This window comes from Leuresthes tenuis, unplaced genomic scaffold, assembly GCF_036924035.1.
Source record: "Leuresthes tenuis unplaced genomic scaffold, fLeuTen1.0.hap1 SCAF_3, whole genome shotgun sequence".
Taxonomy (NCBI): domain Eukaryota; kingdom Metazoa; phylum Chordata; class Actinopteri; order Atheriniformes; family Atherinopsidae; genus Leuresthes; species Leuresthes tenuis.
Window position 1 is genome coordinate 11389636 of NW_027325357.1, and position 14572 is coordinate 11404207.

Consider the following 14572-nt stretch of genomic DNA (forward strand, 5'->3'; position numbering starts at 1 on the left):
CAATTAACTTTTGACTTCCTGTATCTTAAGGCCTCGTTCAAAGCATTTTACTTTGGCTCTCCCCTCATTACGTGGACCTAAAACAATTCCTCGCCTCTCGATGCTCGCAGCTTGTTGTCATATTCATTTAGATCCATAAACCCTTCTGAGGTCTATGTCTCCAAAGACCTAACACAGTGTCCGGCTGCATAACCAGATGTTAGAAACCTCCATTCAAGTTCCGTGGCTACTTCACTGCTTTTTTTTTTTTTTTTTTGCAACATCTTGGCCACGTCTCATGAAATACTTCACTTCTCACAAACCAGCCAGAGGCGGTGCACAAAGAACTGAGAGCACAATTGCATAAGCTTTTATTATAAATGTGGTCTGTCACAGTTTGATGAGAGAATAAACTTGCCTTGGAAGTGTTTGTAATGAGCACAAACAATAAGAAAAGCTGCATTTAAAATGTTGAATTGGTGCCAATCAGATAAGTCTGAAACTGACAACAGGTCCTGACAGAACTCGCATCATCAGAATATGTAATAATTCCTTGATACTTCAGATAGATTGTTTATTTTTCTTATATTTAGCTGGCTTTTGAACCTCGTTGGATAACGTTGCATTGTGTTTTTCAGCAAAACTTTTGGGTTTCTTTTTGAGATTCATTCACATCAAAGAATTCAACAACACTCAACAGCTGTTCCTTTTCTTTTTTTCTTTTTTTTTTCCAGTGCAGTGCTGTTGTCTGTCTGCAGGGCTTTCAGCAGATGCTTAAAGCTTTCAGCAAAAATGGAAGCAAACAGAAATGACCAGAGGTAGATGGGAGAAAGTTTTCCATGATGCAACACAACCTGAATGTGTTGGACCTGTTACAGTCAAATATGCAGCATACTGTACAAAAATCTTTCAAACTGCAGTCCAAGACTCATAAGGTTCACTTTTTTCTCTTCGGCTGTCCTTTTTGTTGCAATAAACGACAAAATCCAGCATTCTTTTTTTTTTTAGATTTGACATATGCACTTTTTTTTTTTTAGCAGAAATTGTCTATTGTAATTTAAGTGGATTGTTTCGGGACCATTCGATGACTTACTGTCATTTAAAATGATAGAATGTCAGTGTTTATCTTACAGTCTTGCTTTAGTCTAAATATTACTGTTATTACAGTCAACTCTCTCATTCCTTATGCTCACAGCCTGGCAGATATCTGCCTCAACCAAGCGCACATTTACGCCATCATATGATATATTCAAACATTTATATCAAAGATATAAAGTCTGTGTCATAAATGCTTAACAAATAGCTCTTAAAACTCCTTTTTTAAGTGTCACACCGTCTGTAACTGGACTCAGTTTCTCGATTAGCAACTTCCAATTCCGATTTGTGAAGTCTTCGCTTCGAGAAGTGTCAAAGCATCAAAAGCCAGAGGTATAACAGTCACAAGATCCCACTGAAACCCACTTAAAGGAAGTCATCAGAGCAGAGGTTAATGAGTCAGTTGAGCCAGCGTTCGGCCCGGTTTCCCTCTTAGGTTATGTCCAGCCAATCGGGTCGCTTGTGAGGCTTGCAGGTGTGAACGTCCACAACTTCCTCACAGTCTTTGCACTCCACAGCGCAGCACCACTTGAACTTGCACTCACACTTGGTGACACGCTTGACGCGCATGGTGTCGTAGCCTCGTCCGCAGCACATGACCTCGCAGCCGTCCGTGCCTCTTGAGGATTTTTTGCACACTCTGCCAGCTGTACCCAACGAGCCTGTAAAAAGGAGAACATTATGATCAGAGAAGATTAAATGCAGAGAAAAGTCTTGACCTCCGTGTGGCTCTTCCCAAGAGATTCCTGTAGAGTGACGCTACAGATGCTAGCTACAGGTCAAATGAAAATGTGCTCACCATCAGTAACTCAAGATGAAGGAAACTGTTGATGCTTTTTCTGCTAAGAAATATGCTGTCTTGCCCGTTACTCATATCTTAAATCCCGTCTCTCACATCATCAGCGGTAGTTAAAAGATCTGCACAAACGCGGCCCGTAACAATGCGTTTGTGGTCCGAGTGTCAACATTCAGCAGTGAAAACATCATCTGTCGTGACATTTTTTCTACTCTATCAGACGTTTTTTCGTTGCCTCCTACTGCTGGAAATACTGGAAATGAGTACACCCTTGAAATTTGAAGGGGAAAAAAAAAGTGTAACTTGTAAGGTCTCGATATACTGTTGCACAGACTGTATAATTCCTTTTGTTGGCCAAAACCACAATCGTCTAAACCTAATTACATTTTGGAAGACTCCACTTCTAACATAGATGTCCAACAGCTAATGCTGGCAGGTGACCAGCGGCAGTGGAGATGTTTACACTGAAAACTGAAGCTGTGTTTTCCAAAGCAAAGTATCACTTTTCCCACACTCCTCTCTATTCAGCTTCCCGACTGAATATTCTCAGACCCAAACACAATTGTGTACATGTACTCAGGTGTAAAATCTAAGCCTAAGATCAGATGCCAGGTCTAATGACAGTGCATCCCTGAGGTAAAGAGAAAAGCCCCCCCTCCCCCGGGCTCAGGGAGTGGAGCTTAATACTGACCAAAGGAAGGATTTGAAAAAAGAGCCTGCATGTATCCTTAGGCAGTGAATTCCTATACAATGGGGATTAGTGTGGAGGAAAGTCATGGGCTGCCTTTAAGATCACCTTTTAACAAGGAAAAACAGCCTGTCCTTTGAGTGAACACACCTTCATTACCCCGCAGTTGTCAAAGTGCAACCAAGCTAACTGCAGGGAGGAGCAAAGGAATCCGTTAAGTTAGTACCGTCATGTCTCTTGCACATGCTATCTTGCCTAACCTATTAACAGTGAGCTCCTTCATGCTCTGCTGAAGGGGCTGGATTGGAAGACAGAGACAGAGCCTAACAAGGCAAAGCAAACATTAGGAATTAAAGGAGATGTTAAAGGTCAAATTATTGAACTTTAAAGCCGTGAAGGAATGCAAGCCTTCAGTGGACTGATTCTCATAGATGTAAAACTAACATAGGGTTTACCATCTGTTTATCATTTTTATGATGATCCTTTATGGAAACTTTGGATCCAGAACAATATTGAATATCATACCTTTTAATTATCAAACATTTAAAGCTTCATGTTTTATATAAAAATGATAGGTGATTTATGTACCTGAGTCATTTTGAGATCATTGCAGAGTTTTGTTTTTTAACTCTATAACTGTTCATATCGTACCAATGTATCGAGGGGGAGTGGAGTGGGTTTCCCATGTTTACATAAGCAAAAAAAGGAAGAACTAAAGAAGACAAACAATAGGTTTCAAATGACAGTACAATCTGTGCACTGACAAACTGTTCATGTTTAAGAAAATCAAAAATAACATCATGACTAAGTACCAACAGCTTTTTATGAGTGACAAACCATTTTAAAACGATCATAAATCGAAACAGCACTGAGCTCAGTTACAAGAGTGTCTTTAATCTCCCTGTTTTACTTCTCTAAGAAAAACAAAATTTGTCATTCATTCACTCACCTGCTGCACGGTCCATGAGACAGTAATCTGGGGAGCTCTCGACATAGACTAAATCATTCTTGGTGCTTCCCCTGAAGTCCTTGTCAGCCACCATAAAGCCAGTCCCGTCCTGGTTCATTGTCACCTCGACTGCTGTGTTGTACTTCTTGCGGAGATAGTCTCCAGTTCGCCTGAAGTCAGACATAGCCAGCCAACAGGTTCTCAGAGAACAGGAACCACTGACCCCGTGACACTTGCACTCCGGCTTCATAAAGCGCTTCACTGCCTGGAGCAGAGGTCAGAGGTGACAGGGTGTTAAGCCTATGATTTTGCCTATGGTGTGATGTAGGTGTGATCAGCCCTGCTGTTAGGGGTTGTTAGCTAAACGTTCTTCACTCTGATTAGATTTTACTTTATCTCTCTTTATAGATTTTTTTTTTCAGACAACCCAACAGTGTCTATCCTCCTTAAAAAACCCTGAAGGATATTTTCCTTTGTTCTCTACAAATACATTAGACAGTGCATCATTCACTATGCTATCTTTATGACGCTATTAATAACAATCTATATGATGAAAAAGTCATTTATCTTGGAAAGTTAGTCAGATTTACTGTATTTATGTGAAAGTCCATTTAAATTGCTAACTACTCAGATAACCGACTGTTTAATGGTTATTAAATGTGGAATACTGTACATAATTTGCTGTATTTAATGCAGTCAATTAATAATGGCAATTTTAGATTGTTTAGTCTTTGTTTCTCTGTCTTTTATTTAGAGTTAGATCATTTGGTGTTAATTTTATCTGTTTAAAATCAGTTTGATTAGCATTCATTGAATTTTATTTGTTTTTAGAATGAATCAAAAGATTGATTGTTAACATGGCAAAATAACAGTGAAGGAAATATTTTCAAATTATCATCCCTGTCAAGTACTCTAAAGTAAGTAAATAACTTTTTGAAAGTTTAAAAAAGAAAAAAGAAGCAGATATTTGGGCATTTGAAGGGACTACCGACTCAAAAACTCTGACATAACGCAATTGAATTGAATTTTTCTGGGGCCACGTAGGTCTGAAAATAGATCATTCAGTGAGCCATTCAGTTTTTCAGGGTGCTGTGAGGTCACATTATCCAGACTCCACATCATTATCTCCACCCAAAACCTTAAAAATCCTGCTGCATTCACTGGAACCTGAAAGAGGGAAGCCGAATCTCATTTGCTCTTGCTTTTTTGCTTCGGGATGAACAGCGAATCCCCAAAAACAGTTGTGTAGTTTGCTTAAAGAAAATGAGCGAGTAAGGCTCTATCAGTACTTTGGTTAATGTTTTGTATCCCAACATCCTGTTGGTCTTGTCTTTAATTGTCCTTTCCTTGTTGGAATTAGGAAAGTCTTAGCTCTCGGTTGTTATTTAAAGCAGCTTTAATAGTGCAATAGCGTAGTAAACATTGGGAATACTTTCCACATGTAAATAATACTTGTTAATGTTGGCCTCTAAAAACTTTAGCAAAACAAAGAAGTACAGATCAGCAGTGAAACCCTGGAGCCAAGACACAATGGAGGAATTACAACCTGATCATGGCATTTCTTCTCCTTTCTTATCTGTGGTTTTTCCTACCCTCGCCCAGTTCATCAAATGACTCTCTATGAGATTGTGCCTAACAAAGAATCATTACCAAGTGTAGTCGAGTGGCTTATTCCACCCCCTGTTGCACTTGTGTCCTTGTTTATTCTGACCAAAGTATATCACAGACGTTTCATTAAATCGTTAGAAAATTATGTGAACTTGTTGAAATATAGAAATTTAGGGCACACTATATCTCCTGTTGATATAGGAGGGATGGTTCATAAATCCATCTGCACTGACAGATCTGTTTTTACCAAAATCTACAGTCTTATCAATGAATCCTACTTTAGACAGAATTTTATGGGAAATGAGTAATTATTAGTTGGTGTGTATTCAGTAAAAGGAGGTATATTTTACATGAATAAAGATCATAGCTTTAAATTCCATAATTGCAAGTTGTGACAAATTTTCACTTAAACTCTTTTGTGTGGACCACGATGCACATTAACTCCAGCCTCAAGAAACTGTCTCTTGGCTCCAAAACAGTGGCATTAAAGCTCAATTGTTAATATTAAAACTGTTGCCGCTCACCATCCGACCACATCGGTTGTTGTGCAGGTTCATTAGCGCTCGAGCGTCTTTCACCATCCTCTCTCGAGCGTCTACAAAGGCCTTGGCAAACTTTATGCCATAGTTGATGTCGTCACTGCAGCCACCCCAGTCGAAATTGCCCTTGTCGTCATTTGCCTGCCCACGTTTGTGACCGTCGCAGTTGCAGATTTTAAGCTCCCCCTGACTGCAGGCCCTGGTTATGGCGTAGACCACTCCAGCTGAAGAGATGGCATACACAAATGCTGCCTCACGGCTGCCTGTGTGGACAAGAACAAGAAGTTAAGCCAACACCTTTGTTTTATTTGGAATGGGTTTGTAAAATTTCGTAACAACATAACTTTTCTTTCTTTTTTTTTTTCCCCAAGATTTGAAGTGTTATTCTTGTACTCAAGTTCACTATGTTGCATAAAACAGTCTTTCTTCAATATATTCTACACAGCAGGAAAACCATACTCAGTCCATTCACAGTGGATGTTTCAGGTGGAGTTTGCAGCATTTCAGCTATAACAACACAGTCAAATCAATGTTTTTTTTTCACCTTTTTTTACATTTTTTACAGATGGCAGATTTCTCAGTCTCTGAACAGTGTTTTAATTTTAGACGAGAAGAAATTTTGGGGGGGTTATTTGGTCTGGCTGTTCCACCCTCCTCCTGTTCCCATTCCTGCTCACTGCAGAACACAGACGATATGTCAGGGAGTGTAGCTTTGTCTGGCTGCCAGAAACATCTACCCAAATATTTACATCTTCTGTTACTGTTTAGACATCGCCAGTGTGGATCTCTCAATCTGCTACTTGTTTTCAGAGAACATCCATGTTTCCAATCTTCCTTCATTCCAGAGAATGTAGAATAACGCACAACACTTTCTCTTTTTGTTTGTATATCAGCATTAAGTTGGTTTAAGAAGACCCCTATTAATTATTTGCTTGCCTTGTAACACAGGAGACATTCATGAGGATGATTAACTCAAGTGTCACTGACATAAACAACCGCTGTCACAACCCACACACATAGAAATCCCAGCCGTCCAAACTCACTTCGCAGCATCACCCTGCCAAACACAGTGTGGTCCCGGTCCAGCGTGCTGCAGTTCCAGCGGTGGTGTCTAAACTGGTGCTGGCACTCTTTGATCCACTCTTTGGCTCCCTCGCTGATGGACTGCATGAGGTCCGGGTGCCGCTGACAGAGCTGCCGCTGCTTGTTCACCAGACCAGGAATGTTGTCACATATCACTCGAGCACCCAGCGCTCCGATGTACCTGCAGACGCACATCCGATAAACACAGAGTGAATGAGTGAGTTTAATGGGCACGGTGATGTTATCAGTTATTGCCACAAAGTCATCCACCTCCAGACTTCAAAAACACTGAACTCCAATGCCAAACCCGGAGGATCGATACCACCCTCTTTTTCAAATATAATTTTTTCTCTATATCTCGTTTTAAAACTCCACAGTGGAGATAACAGCCGAGAAAGAAGCATACTTTTTAGCCATAGTAAGTGCAAAAACTGTAATGGAGTACAACACTTGCCAGAAAGTGGATAATGTGCCCAAAGATTTTCTCCATATGCTTGAATAATTAGACCTGTCCGAGTGGTTTAATTTGTCCATCTGAAATCTGATGCAGCTTCAAAGGACTTACAAGTGTGTTAGTCAAACTAAGACCCTGTCCACAGGAACATTTTGTATGCGTTTGCAGCTGTCCTCCACATGCAAATGCAGTTTTGCGGGGATGTTTTGCTCGCCGCGTCAGATTACGTGCTGTTATTCCTTGGTCAGACATCAGAATAAGCACAGAATTCCCCTTTGTTGACATGGCCTCAGGAAAACCTTTAACCTTGTTAACAAAACTTTTGACATATTTGCACATAACAGTACAAAACTCTGCGATTGTATTGAAGAATGGAGGCATCAGGATTAAATTGACTGCTACATAATCCACTGTAGGACCATCCCGTAAAGTGGTTGTATTGAGCTGCTTTGCCTTCACATTGAGGGGAAAACAACATTGATGAGATCACTTATCAGTGCACACTGAACAATTAGACAGGCAAGGGGAGAAAACATCTTAAGGAGAACGCCAAAGTAGTGTCCTTAAAAGTTATACATTAAGGCAAGTATTAGGTGTATCTGCAGTTAGCTGTTGATGTGGAACTTGTGTTGTTCTCTTTGTGTTTTGCATTTCTGTGTGGACAAAAATATCTGGACATAACTTTTTTTAAATGGCACTGTGTGGAGGTGAGTTTTCTTTGTTTGTTTAGGAATGGAAAAGGGGAAAAGCCTTCTCGTGTTTCTTGTGAAACCTAAACCTTTGGACTGGGTAATGGATAATATTCTGTCAGACCCAACATTTTTAGACCTTGCTGCATCCTGTTAACTGCAGTTCCAGTTGTGTTTTGAACTTACAATGCGATATATTGACAGGACATAACGTCAGTAACTTTTGCTGATATTGCACTTCTTTTGCCACAATAAGACCTCAAACTCAAACCAAATATTCTTTAATATGTTTTGCTGTGACCTCTGGTGTCTCTGGCACTGAAAAAAGTCAATGTATTTGAATAGATTGACACAACTTCTGCATTTATTTTGGTGACGCCCAACAAGAGCCTATCTGAGCTGTCATTGGGCGAGAGGCAGGGTGCACCCTGGTCAGGTTGTCAGTCCATCACAAGGCTACACAGAGACAAACGAGACAAACTGATACCGATACCAGTGTTGAAAATAATAATTTGCTTGATGGCCAAAACTAATCATTAATTTTCCCTTTAATGCCAGGGAAAAAATTATTGTGATTTATAAGGAACAACAGAACAGTTTTAAAGCTTTTCAGCCCTTTTCACACTATCTTTGAATGAGCACAAATTGTATAAAAAATGCATTAAAAACAACCTTTTTCAAAACCGTTTTTGCATAAAAGATCCTTTTTAAAAAAGAACAAAGCAACAAAAAAAAAACAGAAATAATTTAGTTTCAGAAGACGTTTTTGCCTGTTAAACCATGAAGAATCGATGGCTTTTCAGTGCTTACATGGCCCAACATTTTTTCCTCTTTTTTTGCCAAGCAAAATACAAAATGTACTGCAAAAATTCACAAAGTTAATGAGACGTAAGTGGAATACACCAGATAAATATTATCCATTGCCATATGTTCATGTAACCCCATCTACCAATAGACTAAATGTTTCAACAGTGCAAGTGCGTCCAAGTTATCTAGTTGCTAGCTCTACTTTCATATTTAGCTTACAGGCATGGGGGTATCAGTACTGTTTCACTGACAAAAACACTTTTTTAACCCTTTACTTTTAACCAAAAAAACGGCTTTTTTATTTAGTTAAAGTCCCTCTATGGGTGCTATTCTTCACATTCTATTGTCTACGAAAAACTGAACAACTCAGGATGTAGAAGAGATTATTAAATTCCTCACGTTCAGTGAAAAGCTTTCCCTTCCTTTTTTTCCAGACATAATCCCTAACTTTGTAACAACTCTTAAAAGGGTGGATCACATGCTGGTAGCATTGTGAAGCTGGGGGGCCTCTTATCAAACGGGGATGAGGACAGTCACCTACAGTACAAGTGGGTGCTCGGATCAGCCATATGATCTTCTCCTTCCCTCTTTAAGCCTGCACGCTCCACTCTCCATCCGGATATCGTTATAGTCCCTAATCGCGGCCACATTTGTGTCGCCTGGCCACCGAGACAGAAGCAGACCTAGCAGGCAGTTTCCACTCCTGTTATGGCTGTCTCTTCCCTGTTCTTATTTTGACATATCTGCCTGAGCAGTAAAGCAGAACAGAGGCACTACCTGTGTTTATTGTGTGTCGTACATACCAGCAGTGCCAAAAGACCTCCAACTGTCTCCAAAAGGACACACACATCGAGAGTGAAGTGGATCCTGTGCAGCGAGGCACACGGCGCTCCTCTAAATTATCACAGTGGTTAAGAATAGACCCAGACGGGGATCTTGATCATCTAGACACAAGGCTTCCAGACCTTCTTTGTCTTTCACCTTTTACTCTAAAATTCCCCATCAGTATTATTTTTGTGCAGGAGAGCAAATAGGATGATGTGTGCTTGTAGCTCCCCTGGGAAATTATTATTCACAACACCATTTACAAATGATGCACGGAGCTGTCATGGGGTAAAAAAAGTAGATATAGATGAACAAAATAAAGAGTTGCTTCACTTTGCTTAGGTTAAGGGGAACGGATCAATTACACATTTTTGTGTGACTGAATATGAGAGCATATACTTCAGGTGAGAGGGACTGAAGGGGGGAGCTAACTCTCTTGTATGTTTCTTTTCTTTTTCCCTTTGGGTGTTTTTAAAACCTCAAGAGAAATCATCAAGGGGGCATTTATTCACGCACCAACGCCTGCACCTGCCACTTACTCCAGGCAAGATAGATGAATAGGGGAGATTCCCCTCGACACCATTAATCATAAGAAACCTGCTGTGCAGAGCATCTCGGTTTGCATTGATGTTTAAAAAAAAAAAAAAAAAACATAAACACACATCCAGAAAATTCCCACACAGATGGAAAGAAGATGAAAGTAATGCAGGTAGGTTAGTGAATGTTGGCAAAGTGCAGAGGTGGGCTGGGAAAACTTGAGAAATGAGCCAGCAGACGTTATTCAGATGTATTGTCTTTATACATGTAACAAAAAAAAAAACAATATGTGAAAATAAAGTGTCATAAACATTAGGTGGCACGTTTAAGTACATGAAAAGAAATATGTAAGTGTTAAAAGTTGGCTTGTTTCCTATGTATGCCTCCTGAATTTTTACAGCAGCTGTATCTAGCTTAGACTCGACTTTCTTATTCTAGAGGTACTTAACAAATTCTGGATTTTCAATTCAAATTAAGATGAAAAAAAAGTTCACTTACCACCACGATGAATCCACTCTGGGCGTGAAAAGGAGCAGGAGCAGGATGAAAATGGGTTTGGAGTGTTGATGTTTTTTTGTCCCATTTCTCACCCCCATATCTCTGCTGCTGTTTGTTAATCCCCGAGTTTTCATCAGACAAATCATGTTCTTACTCTCATGTGTTGGCCAAATGTGCACATTCAGGTGAGGAAGTCCTCGGCGACTGTCCGCCGTCCATCATCGGGTAACAAAAGACACTTCACAAGGAGCGAAAGTGCTCTCAAACTCCATCAGTTATCTGCTGTTATGAAGTAATACAAAATGTGAGTCAGTACATCCACAGTAATCTTCATTTGCACTTGGTCTTTAGAAGTCCGCGGTCGCTGATGTCACACAATCTTGTATAAATTCACCTTCTGCTCAGCTGTTGCGCTCCAGCTTTAAGTTACGTTAAAAACTCTAAAAACCTGTTTGTCAGCCACGAACCCGATATGAGACGCTAAAGTTAGAAAGAAGTCCTGAAGTAGAATAATCCAAGGATGGGACAGATAGTGTCCTCACCTTTCCTCCTAGAGCCGAGAATGAAGATGCGCACCGAAAGCGCTCCACTTTGGTGCGTCAGCTGTCTGCTGCCCACTCCCTCATCCCCGCACCCTGCCCCGTTGTCAAAAAATACGCGATATGTACCCTTACAAACCTTCATGTTGAAAGCGCGTCCTACCTGTGAAAGCGACTGGTTACAAATCTAACTCACAAAAAAAGTTTGAAACACCCATAAATACAACCTTCAATATCCAGCTCAGTTGGGAACGTCACAATCCTCAAGCAATAATGACTTATCTGAACAAACAACTTAAATATTAGAGTTAATTATACGAACACTTGTTTAGAAAAATCAAAAACAAGCGCTTTGAATGCTGTAACTCTTCCTCTATGTAGAACTTTTTCAGATTAATGTTTTTCATTAAGGACGCTTCAGATAAAAAGTTGATGGTAACATGGCTGTTGAGGCATCGTAGCGGAATGGGCAGATTAGGATGATAAAAGTGCCAGGTAAAGGCATAGGGGCCCAAGGGTTCAGAAACCTCTGATCACAAACCAAGTTCCAAGATCACAACTACAGTTAGATGGAAAAAAAACAATAACTGGAAGATGTAAAAGGACCACAGAGTAGAAGTGCGGTAAGCGATACAAAACAATGCAAGACAAAATGTAAAGAATAAAACCACAGAGAGATTAAAGAAATGAACAAAATCATTTAGAAGCACAAAATAAACAATATGAGACATAATTTCAGACATAGATCAACAACCGAGACGCAAAAAGGATCATGAAGACAGAATGGCTGCAATAAAGTGAAAAACTACCAAAGAAATGCAAAAAGATGCTAAACAACAATGCATGAAACAATCACAAACCACACCTGCCTTGTTTCTGGTTGTTTTGTGTCTCTTTCAGTTTGGTAGATTTTGTTCTCTGTGAGAACATTGATGTGCTTGAAGCTTCAGCTATGAGGAGTCATGCATGACTTTCACATTATGAAACGGGAACTTAGTGTCTCCATAAGAGTTATGTTGTATAATCCTTTCTAGGGCAGCATTACATTACAGGTATGAATGGTCTTAAACTTGTTCTTATGAAGAATAAACACTTCAAACACCATTGTTTTTGCGCATAGCCCTCATAAACAGTGATTTCAAAAGAATTTAGATGATCCCGTGTTCAAAAACACATTTCTAAAGGTAGTCTTACAATCATAGGTGAGATAGTGTCAAGTTTCATGAGGCTGTTGCAGTCCTGGTTGGTTTTAATTGTTTTCCGTTGTTCTCGTGACCGCTTAAAAAATAAAAAATAGATGAAACCAAACAGAGGAGAAACTTCTTTCACAATGGACAGACGTCCAGTCGACATTATTTTTAAGGAGAAGTCCACGTATTTTTCTGCAGCTATAGTTATGAAGTAGAACGTTCAGTTACAAGAATACCAAAGAGTCCTTTAGCAGATGGATAAGTCCTCGTAGAGGAGGTAACACGAGGTAACAGTGAAGTACTGCTACCTCATCAAATCTGTCCGGAGTCACATGAAGAGCCTGAAGAATTGTGAGACAACTTAATTCCACAGACAAACAGTTTCTCCCACCTGCCTGCACAAGTACCTTGAACATGTTACCAAGGAGAACTGAAGCTAATGGTATTTCTGTTTACTACCCTTTTGTAATCATTCACGTAAACTCTTCATGTTCATGGAATTAAAAAAACCTTGGCCTTGTCATTTGTTTACATCCAAAACCAGACCTAAGTCCCTCATCACATGTTCCTGAAGAGAATACCACATACAGTTAATTCAGCATGGTGGTTGACCTTTGACATGGCTTCTATCTGTCTTGTGCTGTAATGGTTGGTTTCTCCATGTTTGGTCTGGCGCCCAATATAGTCCCTCTCTGTTAGAAAATGACTAATAAGTCAACGAAGATGCCTCATACCATGTGACTAAGTGAGGGAGAGTGAAATATCCTTCGCTCCGTTCCAAGCACTTGAACCTCTCCTGTAATGCCATTTGAGTGCAAGTTTGTAGTTCATCTCATATGAAGTCCACAGTCCCGATCCAGAGACTGGTTTGTCTCATCAAGGCAGTGTGGAAACATCTGACCCACTTCAAGGACATTTCTGTCTCCTGTTCCTGAGACTTCAGTGAGTCACTCGGTGCTATGAGCATCCAGCAGGTAGAGAGAAAGACATAGATAAGACCCTATGAGCGTACTGTGTGGGGATGAGTGTGCGAGGTCATTTTAATCAGTGCAAATCCAGGGGTGTTAGTCGGGGATGTTTGTAAAGGTCAGTAACAATGCAGCTGCTTGAAAATACCACAGCACAGGCAGCTAGTGTAATCGTGTGTATTGCCATGAGGGTTATTTGTCATCTGGGAGATCAGATGGATTCATCATCTAATCTAAAAATCATTTTTGCTCTTCTGAAATACATTTTTAATGTAGGTTTTGTGGGCTCCAGCCACTCATCGCGTTCTCTTTCCACTCTGTAGCCCAGCTGTTTGTCCTTCAGTATGTCATATCTGGATTTGGAGTCACACTTGGATCCTCATTACATGTGACCCTGTCTTTCTTTACCCCAGGACAAGCTATGGATTTTACAGTGACAACTCTATAACAAATTGCTTTACAGGGAGCAGGTGATGGTGACGATAACGCACATCATCCAGCCCTCCCTCTCCTTGTGCCGTGCTTTGAGCCAGCTCCAGCTGTGGTCTTTAAGGGGCTATGTGTGGAGGCCTGAGCTCCTATTCTGGGCCCATCGCATGGCCCGGGCTAATTTTGGATGGAAAAAAGGGTACAAGAAAGGGAAAAGGAAAAGAGGACGACTCAAAACTTTTTGGACCACGTTGAAAGTAAACCTGAGCAATGATTCAAGCATCATCACAGCCTCGGCGCAGCAAAAGCTGTCATCACTTCTACTGAGATGAAAATGGGAGGATTGACAGATATATGGTGCTTTAGAAAGAGAAGGCTGTAAATTTGTGGTTTAACTCCTGACAGGTTATGTGCTCCCTCCTTGACCTCAGTTTCATCATCTCATTCGCACAACATGACACTGCAGACATGTGACTTAACTGCCATTGTGGTACAGTACAGCACCGAAGAAATCCACACAGGACGAACATGTGTCTGCTGCAATCTTTTTTGAGTTCAAGTTCATTTATTTATATACCGTGTGGTGCCTTATTGCAAGCATGTCTCATACAATCCTACCAAGAGGTAATCCAACAAATACTGTCTGCTCAATGATGGACAAAAAAAACCCCAAAAATAGAGGTTTGGCACCTAAAAAATGGATTATTTTAGGAATTAATCTTCCTTTTCATGTCTATGTGTGAAGGTCTTATCTCACTATCTTGATGCTGTTTTTTTTTAAACATGGCATCATAGCATGTCCAGGTATCGCAGCCCAAAGACTGAAGTAAGTTTGACTATTTAATTATAATCTGAATATTAACGCAAACAGATCCCTCCAGATATATAAGATGTCCCAG

At 40.3% G+C, this 14572-nt stretch overlaps 1 protein-coding gene across 1 annotated transcript; it reads right to left on the minus strand.

Moving 5' to 3' along the window:
• Positions 1-1191: 1191 nt before the first annotated feature.
• wnt2ba (wingless-type MMTV integration site family, member 2Ba) lies at positions 1192-11112 on the minus strand. Its single transcript, XM_072381785.1, has 5 exons — positions 10548-11112; positions 6698-6918; positions 5640-5917; positions 3508-3772; positions 1192-1736 (listed from the first exon to the last, which is right to left on the minus strand). Exons 1-5 carry the CDS (start codon positions 10691-10693, stop codon positions 1507-1509), a joined length of 1140 nt encoding a protein of 379 aa, XP_072237886.1. The 5' UTR covers positions 10694-11112; the 3' UTR covers positions 1192-1506.
• Positions 11113-14572: the final 3460 nt, after the last annotated feature.